The 20479-nt window shown below is 37.2% G+C and overlaps 1 protein-coding gene and 1 long non-coding RNA gene across 2 annotated transcripts; one reads left to right on the top strand and one right to left on the bottom strand.

The window, feature by feature from the left end:
• The first annotated feature begins 12467 nt into the window (after nucleotides 1-12467).
• Nucleotides 12468-13950, top strand: LOC103405748 (tryptophan synthase alpha chain-like). The gene has a single exon (XM_008344770.4). The coding sequence runs from the start codon at nucleotides 12887-12889 to the stop codon at nucleotides 13841-13843; it is 957 nt and encodes a 318-aa protein (XP_008342992.3). The 5' UTR covers nucleotides 12468-12886; the 3' UTR covers nucleotides 13844-13950.
• A 2908-nt stretch (nucleotides 13951-16858) lies between these two features.
• Nucleotides 16859-19224, bottom strand: LOC139193718 (uncharacterized). Its single transcript, XR_011578165.1, has 5 exons — nucleotides 19070-19224; nucleotides 18827-18986; nucleotides 18653-18721; nucleotides 18036-18094; nucleotides 16859-17109 (listed from the first exon to the last, which is right to left on the bottom strand). It is a non-coding gene; the product is annotated as an uncharacterized lncRNA (long non-coding RNA).
• Between the last annotated feature and the right edge of the window lie 1255 nt (nucleotides 19225-20479).

Genomic DNA, 20479 nt, shown 5'->3' with positions numbered 1-20479 from the left:
GGTGAATATGGGAGCCTATTTATAGGGCTAGGCCGGTCCACTTAGGAGAGAAAGTGGCAGGCCAACTTGTGGATTTTTTGTTGAATTTGTGGTTTAATTAGCCAATTTATTGGCTAATTAAATATGAAAGAAATGAATGGGGGGTTATCAAATTGAATGACTAACTTTATTTGGGTAATAAAGTGGATAAAATAAGAAAGGTAAAGAGCAAAGGGAGGTGGCCGGTTTTGACTAGCTTTTGGGATTAATTTGGGTGACTTATTTGATATAATGGGTGATTAAATTGGTGATTAATGGATTAATTAGGAATTAATCTATTAATTAGCAAATTAATCTCTATTTATATGAAATAATTTATAGGTTATGAAGTAATTACCTAAGATGAGAATGGATGAGATAACTTTGAATTTGTTACATTTTTTGGGTACTTTTGACTTGGTTTAGGGATGATTCTCCGCTGCTCGCGTGTAGGAATCCAATATGCCTCAAGGTTATTTTTGTCCTCTTTTACCCAAGAATCCATTGTCGCCTTGTGATTATTTTTGGCTCCACAGGGACTTCGGTGGAATGCGCAGTACTTGGTGTGGTCTAACTTGGAAGTATCTCATTTTGATTGCTTTGGCAGCTTGAACCATGGTTCGCTCTTGATGTCGCGAATGATTTGGTGAATTAGGATCGAGAACTTAGAGTAATTATTGGTCATCCGGCCTCTTTAGTCAAGGATCAGTCTCTACACTTGGCCTCATTCCTGCTTTTATTGGTGTACTGCTTCCTGTCCTCCTTTTGAGCCGCTGTTAATTTTTTTCTAGGCTGATCGGGTGCTTTGTCTGCTCGCTGACCCTTATTTCAAAGTGCATGCTTCTCTGCCAGAGTGAAAGAGTCTACTAGAGTTAGATGTTTTTTCATGATCAATTCCTCAAACAACGAATGGTCTGCGGAAAGTCCTTTTTGGAATACTGCACGTACTATTGAGTCGTCGTATCTAACTATCTACGACTTCTCTGCTTTGAACCTATTCACGTAGCCGCGAAGCGACTTCTTTAGATTCTTCTTCACATTGAACAAATGATCGGACTTCTTCTTGATCAAGTGGTAAGATGAGTATTCTTTGGTGAAAACCAAGAAAAGATTATCAAAACTCCGGATGGATAAGGTGTGAAACCAATCTTGCGCCTTGTAAAGTGGTGGCGAATATCTTGCACATAAGAGCATCGTTGTTCCGGTAAAGACCATGATGCTTCAATAGTGATTTAAATGTCTTTACAGGTCTCCATCTCTTTTGAAAGATGTGAAATCTGGCATGCTAAACTTACGTAGAGGCTCTGCTTGCTCGATCTCATCTGTGAAGGGTGACCTGCTCATCTTGGTCATATCCCGTCGTAATGCCTCATCAATGATCCCGTCGCATTGGAAATTATGCAATCGCTCGGAGGTGAAGGGTGACATGCTCATCTTGGGGTAGCGGAGCTCTCGGTTACCCCCGATCTTAACATGCTGGTCTAGGTTGTTCTTTTATATGTACAACTCGATTATGTCGTGACTGTGGTGCTTGTGGTACATCATTGGCAGGCGAGTGAATTCTTCGCAGGCTGCCGGTTGAACTTGAGCCAATTGAGTTACTACATCTCTCCGTCTGTCGTGCTACCTACTTTGATGTAAGGTGAATGATGTTCTCTGCGAGCCTAGCCACAAATGAACACTTTGCCTGAAAGGTTGCTCATGTTGATCATCGAAGTGTGGTCCCAACCGTGAGTATATGCTTACCCGTGGGCCTAACCAAGAGTGCACGCTCCTCTGCGCGCTAAGACGATAGTATATTCTATCTCGGGGGCTCAATCGGGAATGTACACTGTCGGAACGCTCGGTTCGTGGCTGGTCTAGTGGATGTTTGCCAGTACGCTGCTAGAAAGGTTATTCGTCTGCCATTTTCTTACTTCGAGATGGGAAGTTGCATCTCAGTACGCTGCAAGAGCTGATTCATCAAGGTCGTCTGCAGTGCGAGGGCGCCGTCAACTCTATGACTTGTCGAGACAAATGTTGTTCATCATTTGGGTTGGAAGAGCTTTGACGAAATATGTCTCATTGAGTAGTGGAAGTATGGTAGACTCCGGGAGCAAAATGCAAGTTGGGAAATGTCAAATCCGAGAAATGTGGTGAAAATACCTCCAGTTCAATTATCGGCCCAAAAATTTAGAGTCGGGACTGTTGAACTTGAACCGGTCTTAGACCGGTTTGGGCTACTTAGGACACCACAAGACTGGGCTGGATTACATATGGTGCACCTGGGTGCGAGGCTTGGGCTCAGCTAGGGTGCGCACTAGGCTCACGTCGGGTCGTGGCTCAAGCCGGCTCTCCTTGGGCCTAGGCTTATATAGTTTGAATAGGCATGGGGTGCTAGCCTGCCTTCGACGCGACTTAGGCCTACATGTCTTAGGTCGTGCATTGAGCTTAAGCTCGCGTTGCTAGGGCAACAACTTAGGCTGCTCTCGGCGCCTGGGCTTGTTGCGCACCGTGATGGTTGCCATGGTGGTGCGCTATGAGAGTGGCGCCGCTTCACTTGCCATCGCGTTGAGCCTTGTGGATTGTCGTGGTCCTAATTCTTGAACGTTGGAATTTTCGTTCATCGTGGTTTCCGAATCTCTTGCCATCGTACTTTTCTTTTACGTTTATTCAAAGAATTTTTGTATAAAAAAATTCTAAAAATAAGAACGTAAGAAAAATCTACGAATGAACAAAAAATTAGAAACCTTGAATGCGAGAGTCTTCTACGAGCGTGTAAATCAAGGCTCTCAATGAAAACACCAATTTGTGGATGCAAATTTCCGCCTTCTTCGTCTTGGACGAAAATGCACCTGCAAAACAATTAACACCTAAGATCAAGGCCAAGAGCCTCAAGCACCCACAATGAATGGGGTGGGGCTTTGGCCGAAGAATCTCTGATGCCAAAGTTAGAATTTGAGAGATAAAGTGTGTTGATGCACAAAACCGGAGGTCTTGGAACAACGTAAATCCGACCGTGAATCTGCATGTAATGTAAATAACACAAGATGTATTGTGGTTCACCCCAAGGTTTAGGCTACGTCCACACTTATTGTATTTATTTGAGGGAGAGAGAGCTCTGAGAGTGAGAGCATTGAGAGAGGGTGAGAGGGCCTAGGAATTTGGCCTCTCCTAATTGTGAGGGTGAGGGGTCCTTTTATAGAATAAGGACTCCTCACTTATTACATATTTGCCCCTTCCTTTATCACATAATTACATTTAAGTCCCTCGAGTATTTGTACGAGATTTAAATATGAGGCCCTAAATATGGTATAAACAAAGTGTTTAGAGAATTTTAGAAGAGAATTGAACTTAGGTTTTTAGAGAAATGAGGGGCTATATGCAGGGGTGTGGCCGACCCTATTTGGAGAAATGAGGATCGGCCACTTATGGTGTTAATTTGGCTCTAATTGCAAGATATTATGCCAAATAATATCTTGCAATCAATTAGGTAATTAATCAATTGATTTTGGCAATTAATCCCAATTTGAAAAGAATAATTGGGAGTTACCTTGTGGGTGAAGATTTGATGAGGAATGATGAAAGGGTTTTAAAAGAATACCATTTTGATCACCTTTGACCTCGATTGAGCCGTTATCGTCTGTTGCATGCACGTGGGAATCTCGGTGTGCCTTAAGGGTAATTTTATCTTTTTAACCCAAAAGTCCACGTGTCGCCTCCATATTTTTCTTCATTATTTTTTGCTCCACAAGAGAGATTGGAGAGGCGTTGGCAAATGGTTGAGACTTGAGTTTGGAAGAAAAGGTTGCAGAGTGAGGGTCGTGAGGTATGAGGTGAGGTGAGGGAGTCTGAGAATGAGAGGGAAAGAGAGATCGAGTGGCTATTAGAAGGGGATTCGAAGCCATGTGGGCAAGCCTATGTGAGCTCGGAGAAGCCCCAAAGAAAATCCGCCATGTGGCAAATTATTTACATAAAAAAAATCAAGGATTTGATTTGATACCAAACTCGGAACCAATAACGACCCTGTTATTAAAAAATTGGTTCAGTTTATTTTTCCTGTACCAAAAACAAACCCAAAGCAGCCGAGTTTTTTCTGGTTTGGTCCGGGTTCGGATTTGGTCCCCGGGAATTTATGCCCACCCTTATTGAACCATGACAAGTTGTCATAGGTCAATTGAGCTCTCTCTCTCTCTCTCTCTCTCTCTCTCTCTCTCTCTCTCTCTCTTTGTTATCTACGTCGCGTGCAATACGCCCATGGGCTGTGCGAAGAGGCCCAATGTCTAACGACTTGTGTTTCTGTTTTACTTGTCTTATCTTTTTGAAAAAGTTGGGCCTTTGTTTTTTTGTTTCAATTGTCCAAGCATGAATGCATGATAACTTGAAGATGCTATGTTGCCATTCTTATCACCATGTTTTTATTTATTTGTTCTTTAAATAATTAATAAGGGATGATAGTTTGTGGATGCGTTAGTGGAGTTTAAATTTTTATGTCAAACAAGAGATTTTTTTAGATTAGATATTAGATTAGCCACCGACAGAATTTGAACCTACGTCATCATGCAAGGGCTAACGCAGATGGGTGGGGGAGATTAGCTTGTGGTTGTGTTGGCGACAATGAGAAGAGAAAAAATTGGAAGGGGAAGAAGACAAGGAGAAGATGATGAAAAGGGTTTCTTCCGTGCTTTTATTTATTTGTAATGATTTTTATATTTTAAGTAATTAAATCCAAGTGTAAATTCTTTTTTTAAGGCGTGATGTGAAAGTGAAATAAAATTTCAGAGAATGTGTGTCCTTTCTCAAATGTAAAAAAGTCTTGTAAAAATGCGATAAATCTCAAACAGTGTTTGTGAAATTAACCCCGTACTTTTCTCGCGTATTAACTCATATAGTCCTTGCGGGGGCGTTCTAATTTTGTTCTTCTAAAATTTAGGACCTGTCTAGAATTTTCTTTTTTCTATTTTATTAAATTTCCTAACTTTAAGGGGAACGTGGAAATTTTGGTACAAAATAACTTAAATGGGTGGCTACTTGATATGCAAATAGTTTTTATTTATGGTTGTTTTATTAGCACACCACGTATTATTGGAAACACTCCACATTAAAAATTATTATTAAATAACTTATATATTCTAATATGAAATGATTATTAGGCCCCGTTAGGCTTTTAATAAAACAAATAAAAATTGTAAATACACTCCCAAACCACTTTCAACCTGCATTCTAAGAATTATTTTTCTTCAAGCTCTCAGAACCACTCACCTTTCATTGTAGAGCAAAATTCTAACAAATAAAAGTACAAATATGTTGATAAAAAAATGTTATTTTTAACAAATAGAACATGAAATCAAAGAAGTTATAGAGGCCTAAGACTTGAATGTTTTTCGTTCTTTTCTATTACCTATGCTTCATCTTGCCTACACCATTTAAGTTGGTTATGAATTATCCAGATTTGCCTATTAAGATCATTTTAAGTGAAAAAGTAACGTGGGATGTGTTAAAAAATATGTAGGGTGAATAAAAAAACCCTTTATTTGTCTATAAGTATTATAATCTAATCATATTTTTCTTTGTAGGTGGGAGATTTTAGGATTCTCTTCCCCTTTAATCTCTCTCCTTATCTTCCCCACGATTTTATGTTGACTTCTATATGGAGAGACAAAAAATTTTGTAAGAGGAGGATAGAGAGAAGGATGAAATTATGACGGGAGAGAATCCTACTTCAGTAGGGAAAGCAATAGCATTACAAGGAAAGTCTGAAACCACAAACTCATAACCCATATTCTTTTTTAATGTACTGGGAATACAGCTCGGTACACCAAGTGTACCAATACAAATAGTTGAATATATATATATAAATATATTTAAATATCCACCAATTATATTATTATACTTAATGTACTGAATTTTAACACATTAAAAATCTCTCTCGTATCGTCCTTTTTTTCCTCTCTCAGAGACCAAAAACTTATTCAAGTTGCATGTCCAAGTATTTCACGTTTTTATTAATAAAAAACAAGTTTCCCACGTTGTTTAGTCCACGACTTTTCTATCCAAATGTATGTGGTTCGCATCGCATAGTTGTTGTAGAAAGCAATGCAGACGTTTGACGTGTCCCACCAAATTAAAGCCTAAGTTTTCTTCAGACATTAGGTCATCTCTAATCGAAATGTCCAGAAGGTCAGATGGTCGAAAATAGCATGAAAACTGTCTCCAACTGAGGGCTAGGCCAGAGGCTTTGGAATATGGAAGGGCCCCACGGAATCAGAGAGGGCTGGAGGGCTGGCTGCATGCAGCCAGCCGGCCAACCCAAGGCTGGCCATTTTTTTTTTAATGTTTTGTTATTTCTGTCGATTATAGCCGACAGTAATACATTCTATGCCGACAGCAATACATTCTATTACTTAATATAAATGTATTATTGTCGGTTATAACCGACAGTAATACATTTATACTAAATAATATAAATGTATTCATGTCTGTTATAACCGACATGATTTCTTAAGAAAAAATTCAAATGCAACGGCTAGCTGACTAGCCGTTGCATTTGATTTTTTTTTTTACAGTTTTTTTATTATTTTTTGTTTACAAAATTTTTCATATCACTTCTATTTTTGTCCTATAACTTTTATTTTACAAAATTTGTTTCATATTTTTTTAAAATTCCATTTTTTCCTATAACTTCTATTTCACAAAATTTGTTTCATTTTATTTTAAGTTGTAATTTTTAAATAATAAATTATGTTTGGCCTTATGTCCGTCTGGCCCTTGGTTGGAGACGATTTTTTGTGACAGGGCTAAGCCATCTGGCCCTCGGTTGGAGACGGAAGCAAATATGGTCATGTACTGTTCATTAAAATATTAATATTTTAAATAATCTTGGAGGGCCAGATGGCTAAAACGAGTCATCTGGCCAGCCATCGGTTGGAGATGGTCTTAGCATCCTCGAATCGATGGCTACTTTTCAGAACTCGTATACCACTACTGATGTCTTCAACGTAATTCCTCAAAACTCATTTCGTCTTCATCCTCTACTCAGGTATCTACCCTCTCAACCAAAAAAACTTAAAAGCAACTCATCCCATTCTACATGGACTTATAAGCAACTCCACCGTTCTACCATGTCAAGTAGCACGGGAAGTGGAGGTTAGTTACCATTCGCTCTCAATCCATAATATTTTTTTTAATGCATTGAAATTATAAAAATTTCATTTGTTAGTAAAGAGATCTTAAGTTTAAATTTAAAAAATCAAAAAGTTTATAACTATTTTATTCTCCACCCCTTAATGTAAATATATCATATATAAAAAAACGATAATTTTGATTTAATAAAATAAAAGAGCCTTCAAAATCAATGGACAGAACCAGGACCATGGTGACTTTAGGCCATCTCCAACCGATGAATATTAATATTTTAATGAACAGTACATGGTCATATTTGCCTCCGTCTCCAACCGAGGGCCAGAGGGCTCGTTTTAGCTCTTTCACAAAAAACCGTCTCCAACCGAGGGCCAAAGGGCCAAACATAATTTATGTTTTTAAATGTTTTTAAAAATGTTGTTTAAGTTTCATGTTGTATAATTTTTATGTTGGTTAATGTTATTTAATGTTGTTTCATATTGTTTAATGTTGTTTCATGTTACTTAATTTAATTTAATGTTGTATAATGGCTTAGGAAGTTATAGGAAAAAAAATAGAATTTAAAAAAAATATGAAACAAATTTTGTGAAATAGAAGTTATAGGAAAAAAATGGAATTTAAAAAAAAATATGAAACAAATTTTGTAAAATAGAAGTTATAGGAAAAAAAATGGAATTTAAAAAAAAAAGAAATAAATTTTGCGAAATAGAAGTTATAGGAAAAAAAATGGAATTTAAAAAAAAATGAAATAAATTTTGTGAAATAGAAGTTATATGAAAAATTTTGTAAATAAAAATAATAATAAAACTGTAAAAAAAAAAAAAAATCAAATGCAACCCTCTGGCCCTTTTCGATTCCGTGGGGCCTTCTCAGATTTCAGAGCCCTCTGTCTTAGCCCTCGGTTGGAGACGATTTTCGAACTATTTTCGGCCATCTGGCCCTCTGGACCTTTCGATTGGAGATGACCTTAGAGCCATCAAAAGGGACAGATCCTGGACCATGGTCGGCTTTAGAGGACTGAGGTGTCAGTATTTGAATTGTCTAGACATCCCTTAACTTAAAAGCTGGAAAGCAGTGAAAGCAATGGCATTAGGAGAAAGACTGAAACCAAACTCGTATCCCTTTTCTTATCACGCGGTGTGAGTCATCTCAGAACGCTCATGTCCTTTCATGTCCAACTGTTTCACGTTTTATTAAGAAAAAAGAAGTTCCATGTTTAGTCACCGACTTTTCTACCGAACTTCTGATTCACATATGTATGCGGCTCACATCGCAATACAGATGTATAACGCATCCCACCTAATTAAAGCCCAAGTCTTCATCTTACATTAATATACTCGAACCGATGTATATGTTTCAGAAATCTTATACAATAACTGTTGTTTTCAACTTAATCCTCAAAACTCATTTCGTCTTCATCCTCTATCTCAGATATCTACTCTCTCAACCAAAAAAATCTTCAAGCAACTCCACCCGTTCTGTCATGCCAAACAGCTTCAAGCACCTCCACCCGTTCTGTCATGCCAAACAACATGGTGGGCCGGGGGGGGGGGGGAATGGGGTTTGTTACCATTCGCTCTCAATAGTAATTTCCACGACCACGACAGTTACTATTCATAATTTTTTTAAATGCATAATTAAATGAATACAACCCTAAAGGTTGTTTAAATAATCTTCGTAAACACTATACATGCCAAAGGCAAATAAAACGTGAGACTACAAAAATTCCAAAAGTACCCTTAAACATCAATAAAATGGGAAAAATAATCTTCAATCGTGTCAATGAATTGGAATCTCCTCGTCATTTCCTATCCAAAAAGGTATTTCTGGCCCAATTCTGACCCCGAAAACTCAAAATATATTATTCATGCAAAAATATTAATCAATCAACCTATATATGCTTTGTTAATCTAATCCTCCACACTTCATTATTGACTTAGCTTTCCAATAAGATTTCAATCACTTCGTGGCACCGCGTGTCATATCTATATAAAAAAAAAATCATTGCTCATACTTTTAATAAGACTTTCAACCACTCACGTCCCACCACATCTCCTTGTCCAATCTTTCAATTTCCCTTAAATTGTCTATAGAAAACCTTCAAACTACATCATCTCATACCAATCATCTATATCCTCTTTACTCATCAATTATCATATTATTATTATTTATTTATTAAAAAAAAAAGGTCATTCAATATCTACATGTGTGGAGGTTGGATATAAGAAGCACGATTAACGAGGGTTGTTGGATATAAGAAGCATTGGAAATCCAGCGTCCCAGCGCAAACCATGTGTAGTGTGTACTACTAGTCGTTTATGGGTAAACGACCATTTGAAAATTTTTGAGGATTGAAAAACTAACGGTCCACATCTTTTGATTGTTGAAAATCCAACAGCCCATAATCGGTTAGGTGGCGGAGCCCGTGATGATTGTTTTTAACCGTTGTTTGCCTAGGACCAAGGTCTAAAATATCGATGATATCGGAAATATCGGTAGTCCAAAAACAGAGAAATTTCGATGGAAATATCAGAATATTATCGATATCGATAAAAATTGAATAAAAACCACGTAAATTGTAAGAAAAACTTGGAAATTTTTATTGAAACTTTGCAGGATGTTTATTTAGTCAATTATCTATTAGTTTATCAGAAAAAATTGAAAGGAAATGCATTGCATGATGAATTTAAGTGATTTAAGTTGATTATATAGCGAGCTGACAAACATTGTGAGTGTAGAAAATATGTAGTAATTAATGAAAGAAGTTTAAACACACCATAATCATTTATATATAATGAATTAGTACAATATTTTACACTTTATACATTGCATAATACATGAGTGACTTAATACCACATAGAGTTCCTATCAAGGTCTAAAATATCGATGATATCGGAAATATCAGTAGTCCAAAAACACGAAAATATCAATGAAAATATCGAGATAATATCGATATTTTAGACCTTGCCTACAACAAAAGAAGTAATCGACTCAAATCTTGCAAACCGCGCCTTTTTTGCACGCGCCAACATAAAAAAAAATAAAAAAATAAAAATAAAAAGAGAATTTGGCTAACACTTTCTTTACGTCAGCCTTGAGTCACATTTCCCACATGCAACCTCTCGGGCCATAACTACAAGAGCTCCAAGTTGGGTAGGATCGGGCCCATTCTGTCATGGCAATTTGGAATTGTTAAAGAGTTTTTTTTTTTTTTTTCCAAGACTAAGTGCAAGCTTGGAAGGTCTTCTCTATCTCTAGCACATGGCTTAAAAGGGGGAAAATCTCTCAATCATTGCACTCCAAACAGTCATTCAAACATGTAATTACCTAATTGGAATCAAACTCAACGACAATATGTAAAAAATTTCTTTGCTAAGCAATGAGACAACCCTCCCAGATCGCTAGAGCCTCAACCATAGTCGCGCTTGAGACAATGTCCTCCACTCTTTTCACTTCTAGGCACCTACGACAAGCATCCCTAACAAAAATTCCCACCTAGTTCCTAGAATCTCATCAGCTTGCATCAACATTTACCTTTACCCATTCATGGAGGGGATGGGAAAAAGGGAGATGCCTACGGGAAAAAGGTCGTACTAGTGGCCTAGACCATGGGATTTCTCCTTTTAGCTTTCACAAAGAGCTCACTCGCACATGATATGGCCTACATGGTATGAGCAGGAGACATATGGCTTTGGTTGAGGATGGCCTTGTATCTGGATTTCCAGATATGCCAACAAGTGAATGCCACCGTCGTGAGAATCCTCGATTTCCTGCTTGTTACCAAAGTTCGCCATATCCAACCTTCTCAACCATGCATCAAATGTTGAGATCGAAGCTCTGTCAATCCTGTAACTGAGGGGTCCCTCCAAACCAAAGCGGCTCAACCCAGGGACAAACCATGTAACCATCTATATCCCGATATGATCAAGTATCTGCCTTTTTTATTCGCTGTCCAAATTAGCTTGTCAGGACTCCTGGAATCTCCAATCTGGATCAATGAAATTGCTTTTCCTTCCTCATTCCAGATCGAGTTGGAGATAAAGTCAAGCTGCTAGCCTATGGATTCCGTATGGATAATAGAGTCCACCTTATGATCCTTGTCCACTACCTAATCAATAATAGGGTTAGGGTGTCCATTTGTAATGCACGAGATCCACTTGTCCCTCCACACTTTTAATTGATGCCCACTAAGAATTTGCCAGTGTGTGCACCTTTTAGAATTAGGTTTTTTTCCCTCCGACAAACTAGACCAAACGCAAGAGGTCATCCCCCTTTCTTGGCTTCCAGGAAAGGTGGGTGAGGGAAGTAACGCTCCTTCAAAACTTATGCCCATAAAGAATTTGGCTCATGAATTTTGCCATAGTAATTTTGACATGGATGAAGTTGCTCTTATAACCTAATAGCTGCTCATACTATGACCCATACCATCAATCTCTCCTAGACATTCACAAAAATCAATAAAAAAGTATCACATTATCAAAAAAGAAAAATATTCCCTTATGCTTTTACTCTCTCTTCAAATGGAGAAATTATACAATGTTATTGTATCACCACGTCATCCGTGATATTTCCAATTAAAATCTGCCATATGTACAATATATTTATAGTTGGACTAAATATATATTTTAGTCTTACAAAATAAAAATTTTAAAAAATAGAAAAGAGAAACTGTTCACACACACAAAATGTGTACTCTCTGTTAGTATATATATATATATATATATATATGAGAAGACAAGAAAAGTGAAAACTTTCAAAATCCCAAGAAATGCCCTCTTTTTGTAGGGAGTAAAACAATTTATTTCTGGGGATAAAATAGTAATTCACCACATTTTGAATGAACTTAGTATTTGATTTTTTTTTTCTTTTTTCAAATGAAACCCCCATTAGGTGGGTGCTTTTATAAAAAAATGGTGAAGCTTTCATATACCCAAATTATTCCTATTCCATTAAGATTTCAAAAATAAAAAAATTCACAAAAAAAGAACCCACATAGTGACGCTGTGTGTGGTTACGTTCATTAATTTTTTCAAATATATTTTAATAAAAAAACAATAATATGTAAAGTAAGTAAAACTAAAAAAAAAAAAAAAAGTAAAACAATAGAAAAGAGTCAATTACAACAGGCATAAGCATGTGACAAAAAACTAGTAAACAGTAATGGCCCAAGTACTACCCTTCCCTCTTGCCATTGCAATGGATGGAAGTGCTCTGTTTAATATTTCCACGTTATCCATATTATTCATGCTCTTACAAATTTTCCACGTTATTCATACCATCTAATACTATTCATGATCCATTAACGTCTCTCTCAAACACACTGTGTGCGCCCCTGATCCATCTTTTCTTGAAGAAAAGACATTTCTCACGCTATGTTTATTAGAAATAAGTTTTCCACGTTTAATTGAATATCGACGACTATTCTACTTTCTCAACTTGTTTTCTGTGTTTTGGTGAAAGTTCCTCCTAACTTCTAGTTCCTCCTAACTTTTAGTTCCTCCTAACTTCTAGTTCCTGGAACGAACTTATATATATTTTCAGAACTCACAGTTCCTCCCACCAAAATATTCCACCAGTTTAAAGAAGCTCAATCATCATCGTACTACTTCAAGTGCTTCTACTTTCAATTCAAAGCATTTTTGAAAATTTTATCAAACAACCATTTTTTACAACTAAAGTGCTTTTACTTCATAAAAAAAACATTTTCAACTCTTTAGCAAGTACATTCAAACAAACCCTTACAAAGTCAATGGCTACTTTTCTCAGATATACTAGTACTACTGGTATTGGCTTTCAACTTAAGAATCCTCAAAACCCATTCCATCTCCATTCTCATTCTCAAACACGTACCCTCTCAACCCAAAAAAGACTGGTAACCCCAATGGCTGCTCTTAGCATTACCTCGCCTACCACCAACATCTCACAAACATTTAGAAAACTCAAGGACCAAGGCAAAGTGGCATTTATCCCCTACGTCACCGCCGGCGATCCTGATCTTTCAACCACGGCTCAAGCTTTGAAGATGCTCGATTCTTGCGGATCAGACTTAATCGAATTAGGCGTGCCATACTCGGATCCAATAATAGACGGTCCAGTTATTCAGGCTTCAGCCACACGTTCCTTGGCAAGAGGGACGAATTTCAACGCAATTATGTCAATGTTGAAGGAGGTGGTGCCACAATTGTCTTGTCCAATTGTTCTATTTTCGTACCTCAACCCAATTCTTAGCCATGGTGTTGAAAAGTTCATGCACAACATTATGGACGTTGGGGTACATGGGCTTGTGGTTCCAGACGCTCCATTTGAAGTGACAAAAAGTTTGAGAATCGAAGCTGTGAAAAATAAGATAGAGTTGGCTCTACTAACTACACCAACTACTCCAACAGATCGAATGAAAGACATTGTTGAAGCTTCAGAAGGATTTGTATACCTCGTGAGCTCCGTGGGAGTTACGGGTGTACGTGAATCCGTGAATGAACAAGTTCCAACCCTTTTAAGGGAAATTAGAGAGGCGACAAGCAAACCTGTGGCAGTTGGCTTTGGGCTCTCAAAGCCTGAACACTTAAAGAAAGTAGCCGAGTGGGGAGCTGATGGTGTTATTGTTGGTAGTGCCATTGTGAAGGTGTTGGGTGAAGCTAAATCTCCCAAGGAAGGGTTGAAAGAACTTGAAACCTTCATCAAATCGTTGAAATCTGCATTATTGTAAAAATGGTAACAGTACTAGGGGGCAGTGACCTTATTAACTGTGCTATTGTAGTGTACTGTGTGGGGTTAGCATTATTGTGTTGGAATATATTTGGTGTTTTATGTCTTGGGGTTTTTTTATTTTTTATTTTTTATAAGGATAAGAATTTTAGATGACCCCTTAGCCTCATCCCCTTCCCTTTTGTTTTGGTTTTTGGTTCTACCTGCAGGGACTTGTTTTGGTGGTTCATATATGTTGGTTCTTCTCTGGTATGGAGGTTTTGACGACGATTTTTGGTTGGGGTTTTTTCCTTGTTGCTAGTTGATTTGTGGTACGATTCCTTCATAGAATTCGACGCGGAGTTGGTTTTCTTCGTGCGATTACCTGTGCGGTTATTGGCGAGGGGATGGCATCGGCCGTGGTCGGCCTTTGCTGGTTGAGGCTTTGGCTATCATCACTTTATTGGGCTAGTTTGTTGTATTTGTATTTCGTCTTTCTCATTCAATGAATTCGCATGTCCTTTTGTCCAAAAAAAAAAAAGAATATATAACAAGATTTAGTCTTTCCGGACAGTGGCGAAGTTACAGAGGGTCTAGGAGGGGATGCCCCTCCCTTCGTCGGAAATCAAGCTTAGAAGCGACATTCGCCCCTCTGGTGTCATCGGAAAACCTGCAAGGTGAAGCCATGGCTGCTGCACGCTGCATATCTATGCAGCGGTTGCGTTTTCTTTTGTTATAAACAAGTCCATGAAAACGACGCATCGTTTTGTTTGCTTTTAAAAAGTAAAAATAATAGACCCTGGACAACGTCGTTTGGGCATAAAAAATAACAAAAAAATAAACACAGTAGAAGGGGGACCACTCGTCCTCATTGACCTCACATTAGGCCTGGCAAACGGGTCGTGTCAGTCGTGCTCGTGTCGTTTTCGTGTAATACCTGTTATCTTAACGGGTCGTGTCGTGTCACACCCGTTATCTTAACGGGTCCTTAACAGGGTAAAGTGACCCGACCCGTTATGACCCGTTATGACCCGTTAAGAAAAATATATTTTTTTTCTTAAATTTGCACATACCACACATTGCCACATAAATATTATTTCAAAACATTAAAACACATTTGTCATTTAAGTACTACATCTACACTCGAAAATAAGAGCCTAATAAAAAAATAATACATACACTACTAATCTATTACAAATTTTAAATGTGCAAGGATATGCAAAATGAAACAGTTTTTGTTTTCAAGGTTGTGAAATATTTCTCAAAAGTTTAAACCTCAATTTACAAAATCCTCGATTTACATCCATCATCATGAAATTGCATTGGAACTTTGGCTTGATCTATTGCCTTCAAGAGTTATGTTGATGATGTTTTCAGTATGGTTTTCCACATCATAACTATCTTCTGCATAAACTAAGCATAGAAAAACCAAACATTAAAAATTATTCAAATTATGAGAAGTTTACCAAAATAATTATGAAAAAAAATAAAACAATAGTACTATACCATACTTTTATTAAGTATAAACATAAGATTTTGTGGTATCCACTAGTGTAAATATTTGAAATTGAAGATCGAATTCAATCATTATATTCATATAAGGTCAAGGAGTGTTATAGTTGTAAAAAATCATCAAAATCGGAGTTAAATTAACCGTTAAATCGTGATTTTTCGTTTATAACCGTCGAAAAGTTTTGTCCCGTTACGTGCTCTCTGAATGTTTGTTTTTTGCAATTTTTGGCGTATGCGATCTCGAAATATATACAAACATATTTGACGGTTGGATCATTGAAACTAGTTTCATAGAATGAGTATCCAATCAAAACAATAGATTCACTAATACTTAAGCGTTTATTCATACTTTTATTAAGTATAACATAAGATTTTGTGGTTTCCACTAGTGTAAATATTTTAAATTGAAGATCAAATTCATTACTTGTATTCATATAGGGTCAAGGAGTATAGTTTTAAAAAATCATCAAAATCGGAGTTAAAATAACCGTTAAATCGTGATTTTTCGTTTATAACCGTCGAAAACTTTTGTCCCATTACTTGATCTCTGAATGTTTGTTTTTTGCAATTTTTGGCGTATGCGATCTCGAAGTATATACAAACATGTTTGACGGTTGGATCATTGAAACTAGTTTTGTAGAATGAGTATCCCATCAAAACAATAGATTCACTAATACTTAAGAGTTTATTCATACTTTTATTAAGTATAACATAAGATTTTGTGATATCCACTAGTGTAAATATTTTAAATTGAAGATCGAATTCAATCATTGTATTCATATAGGGTCAAGGAGTGTGGTTGTAAAAAATCATCAAAATCGGAGTTAAAATGACCGTTAAATCATGATTTTTCGTTTATAACCGTCGAAAAGTTTTGTCCCGTTACTTGCTCTCTGAATGTTTTTTTTTTTCAATTTTTTTCGTATGCGATCTCGAAGTATATACAAACATGTTTGACGGTTGGATCGTTGAAATTAGTTTCATATAATTCGTATCCCATGAAGTTCAATGGTGTGTGTGTGTGTGTGTATATATATTATTTATTAAGTAGATTTAAATCTATTTATTTTGTATGTATAATTATTATAGTTTTTAGGGGTATAAAATTTAATATATATATATATATAATTATTATAGTTAATATTTTGGGTATAATTATTATAGTATATATAGTTATTATAATTATTATAGTTAATTTAATATATATATATATAATTATTATAGTTTTTAGGGGTATAAAATTGTTAAATTAATATATATATAAAATTATTATAGTATTTTTTAAGGGTTATAAATTATTAAATTAATATTCTGCTTATCGTGTATCGTGTTACCCACGTGTATACCCGAACAAACCCGTTATCTTAACAGGTGCTTGTCGGGTTACCCGATAACGACCCGTTTCGTTATCGTGTCGACACGAACACCTGTTAATTTCGTGTCGTGTCGTGTCGGGTTATCGGGTCGTGTCAGGAATTGCCAGGCCTACCTCACATATTCACTTCCCAATTCCCACCTCACCGCCTTGCTTTCCACCTTTTTTTAATTTAAATTATTAATTCCTAATTTAACATGAATGTTTGCTTAATTTGACACACCCCGTCCCGAAGGAGGGCATGCTGGCCGTCACGTGAGAGTGACGTAACCATTTGCACAGTACGGAAGCTTTAAGATACAATTTAAGTTAATACACCCGAAGGTGAGTCCTAATTTTGTCCAATCTGTCAGAACACCGTCGAATTCCTCGTAGTCACCACACCTTTGTGATTCCTGAACCTGGAGGGGCGCAAAACCAAAATTGAGTGGGTCAGTAAAACAATTCTTTTCCAAATCCAAACATTTCTCAAAACATTGTAACCCCTCTCCGTAAAACCTGTATACTTTCCCAGAAATGTAAAATATAAATATACATATATATTCTCAAAACTTCATTTTTACTATCTCAACATTTATCTTTATCAATCATGCCATGCCATGTCTAAATTCAACAGTTAAGTATGAATGCATCAGCAATAATCATATCAGGTGCAAGAAAGAAATCAACCGGAGACCCTACAATGGTCCTGTACGGCTGAATGTAGAGTTCAAAATCTCATCTAACCGGAGTCACCAACTGTGACCTGTTCGGCCATGCCGGAGTCACCTAGTATGACCTGTACGGCACTACACTGCACATAAGTCGGAATTACCTAATGTAATCTGTACGACTTAATGGTGTAATAATATGCTCTAGTGCTTTTCTCATAAATCATCTGTGCACATAATCTAAGGTCACCTACCAGTCGGAACCCCTCTAATGGTCTATACGACTGGCATGTCGGAACCACCCCCTGTGATCTGTACGACTAGCATCTACTTGGATCCAAGGTGAGCATGCGATGCGGTGAATAATAATAAGCACTAATACCAAGGTGCAGGTTATGAGCTCAATATATCTCAACATCATCATAACAATAATAAATACTCACCTGATACTCACCTGTGCGTCCACCGCACCAATTCATACATATGCATCATATATCAATTCATACTTTCATATACTTATATACATGGCATCTCAAATCATATCTTTCATATAATCTACTCATGGCATTTGAAAACATACTTTTATACTTTGCATTTAAAGCATACTTTCGTAACATTTTCAATTTCTGGGAAACGTCAATTATATATGTATACGAAAAACAAAACTGCCCACTCACCTGGAGTTCGTCCAACAACTCCCTAGCACCACACATCAAGGCGTCATGACGATCGCCGCCTAGAACAATAATCAAATCCAACCTCAGAATTCATATCGATAGAATATACAACTTATATAAAATACGTCACTACGTAGATCGATCCGGAAGATCTGCCACTCAGATTTTAAATCCATAACTTCCAGAGGTCCACAATATATCTCTAGGACAACATCCTAAAGTTTCATTACCATCCAACGGTCGGATCTCCGTCAATTTCCAAAACTAAGTGACGGTTAACATTTTATTTTATGAACTTACAACTCCAATTCCGGAAGATCCGTAACTCGGATTCCTAATCCATAAGTTCCAATAGTCCTTAAATATTACGTATTACAACGTATCAAAGTTTGGTGACGATCCAACGGTCGGATCATCAATTCACATTTTCACCAAAACTATAAAACGTTATTTTTTTTACTGTAGCACCATCTTCTTCCTTGGGTCGCCGGACTGGTTTTTCCGGCGGCCGTTTTCCGGGCAGTTTTTCAAATTGCCATAACTTTGTCATTTCTCAACGAAATCAAGTGATTCAAAAACGAAAGTTGTATCCCTTGAAGAGACAAAGAGAATGGTACCTTGCACAACACCTAGTTCGCCGTGGTTTGGCCGGAAACTGCCTCGAAAGCCTCGGAGGTCGCCGGAAACTGGAAATTTTTCAAATGAGTATAACTTCTTCAATACTCAACGAAATTGAGTGAAACAAAAAGGAAAGTTGTAGTACTTGACGAGACGAAGAGATTGATACCTACCTCGACTCCTAACTCGCCGGGGATTCGCCGGAAAACACCTCGAAAGCTCCGGCCAAACTTTGAACTCGTCGATCTCCGTGTTCTTTCGTCCAAAAACTTCCAACGAAGCACTCCGAGCTTCGTTGGGACCTCACTAAGCTCGCTGTGATCTTGTTTTAGCCTAAAACGTAGTCATTTAGAAGATCATGAACAGTACCATTTCACGGGAACTTTGAAACTAAGGTTTTCCGAAGCAAAACTTACCTGAAATGGATACCATCGTGATCGTGGAGTCTTCAGGGTTCCAATGATGGTCTTAGATTCGTCGTTGGTATAGATTTAGGGTGGTTTTGTGGTGGTCCGTGTGAGTTCGAATGAGAGGGAGAGAGAACTGAGAGTTTCGTGAGGGAGGAGAGAGAGAGAGACAAAGCACGGGAAAGAGGGAGAGAATTAAGGGGTGTGGGATCCTACCCAATCCCCAACTACAAAATTCTAACATAAAATTTAAGTCTAAGTCTCCACTCTACTTACCAAATTTTAGGAGCTTAGATATAACGAACGTAAAAATTATACCTTAGTCACGTATTAGGGCATTTTCGTAATTTCATGTCCTCGGAATTAAAAATTCTGGGACGGGCTGTAACAATCTCCCCTCCTTATAGAATTTCGTCCCCGAAATTCCAGTATCCAACTAAATCAACCATACTCCAACAATAACTTCGGGTAAATCTCTCTCATCCGATTCTCTTTCTCCCACATAATTTTCTACTGAATGATTTCCTTCACAAAGCTTTTACCACTTACTCTGTCTTAATTCTTAGGACCTTCTTTTTCCAATCTAAAATAGTCCTTGGTTCCTTATCAAGTCGAATCCAATTTAATTCTCAATAGTTGCACCAGAATCTCATGTGACGAATCTGCCACCTAGTGACAACGTATCGAACCCAAAATACATTATGTGTCTTAGCCATCCTATGTACAAGGAAACTTGTACACATAATCCAAAGTAATATCTTTCCATTTCCACTGCGAAACAGAAAATAGTTATCTCAATCCAAAGGTTTATTTCTTTCTGCCTCAATCTGCTGACCAAATAAAACTGTCGAATGGTATGATAAATCTTATTACTTTCGGAATATTGCAGAAGCTGAACAGTGTACTTCGTCCAAAATTCCTTGCTTTAAACCCACAGCATTAGGCACATACTTTTCGTTTTCTTGTATCCACATACCATCCGATTCACGAATCCTGTAATCTTTCTTTTTCCCTTCTTTCTCTGCCTTGGTTAATTCTTAAATTTCCTCGTCAAACATTTAAGTTTCGAGTACGACCTTACCAAACAGGCCTAACTTGAAATTTAACAAGTATAACTTCTTCTCGATCTTCCATTCTCAACTTTACTTCAGTTGATTTCCAATCCACAAGAAGATAATCTTGGCAAGCGTACCCAGCATTAATTCTTACTGCAGTCTTCTCACCAAGTGCATCAGCTATATCAATCCCACGATCACCCTGGTCGTACAATCCTGTTCATTAAACAATTCAATCCACCTTTGTTGCCTCAGATTAAATTCCTTCCGAGTAATGGATATTGATGACTTTTTGGATTCGTAAAAATCTTGTATTCTTACCAAATATAATGCCTTCATAACTTCACAACAATAATGGTAATCA

Source organism: Malus domestica, chromosome 17 (genome assembly GCF_042453785.1).
Source record: "Malus domestica chromosome 17, GDT2T_hap1".
NCBI lineage: Eukaryota > Viridiplantae > Streptophyta > Magnoliopsida > Rosales > Rosaceae > Malus > Malus domestica.
Note: the sequence above shows the minus strand (reverse complement) of the source record. Positions and strands in the feature narration are given on the sequence as shown.

What these genes read in the sequence shown, in the direction of transcription:
- LOC103405748 (XM_008344770.4), top strand. Translation starts at nt 12,887, where the DNA reads ATGGCTACTTTTCTCAGATATACTAGTACTACTGGTATTGGCTTTCAA.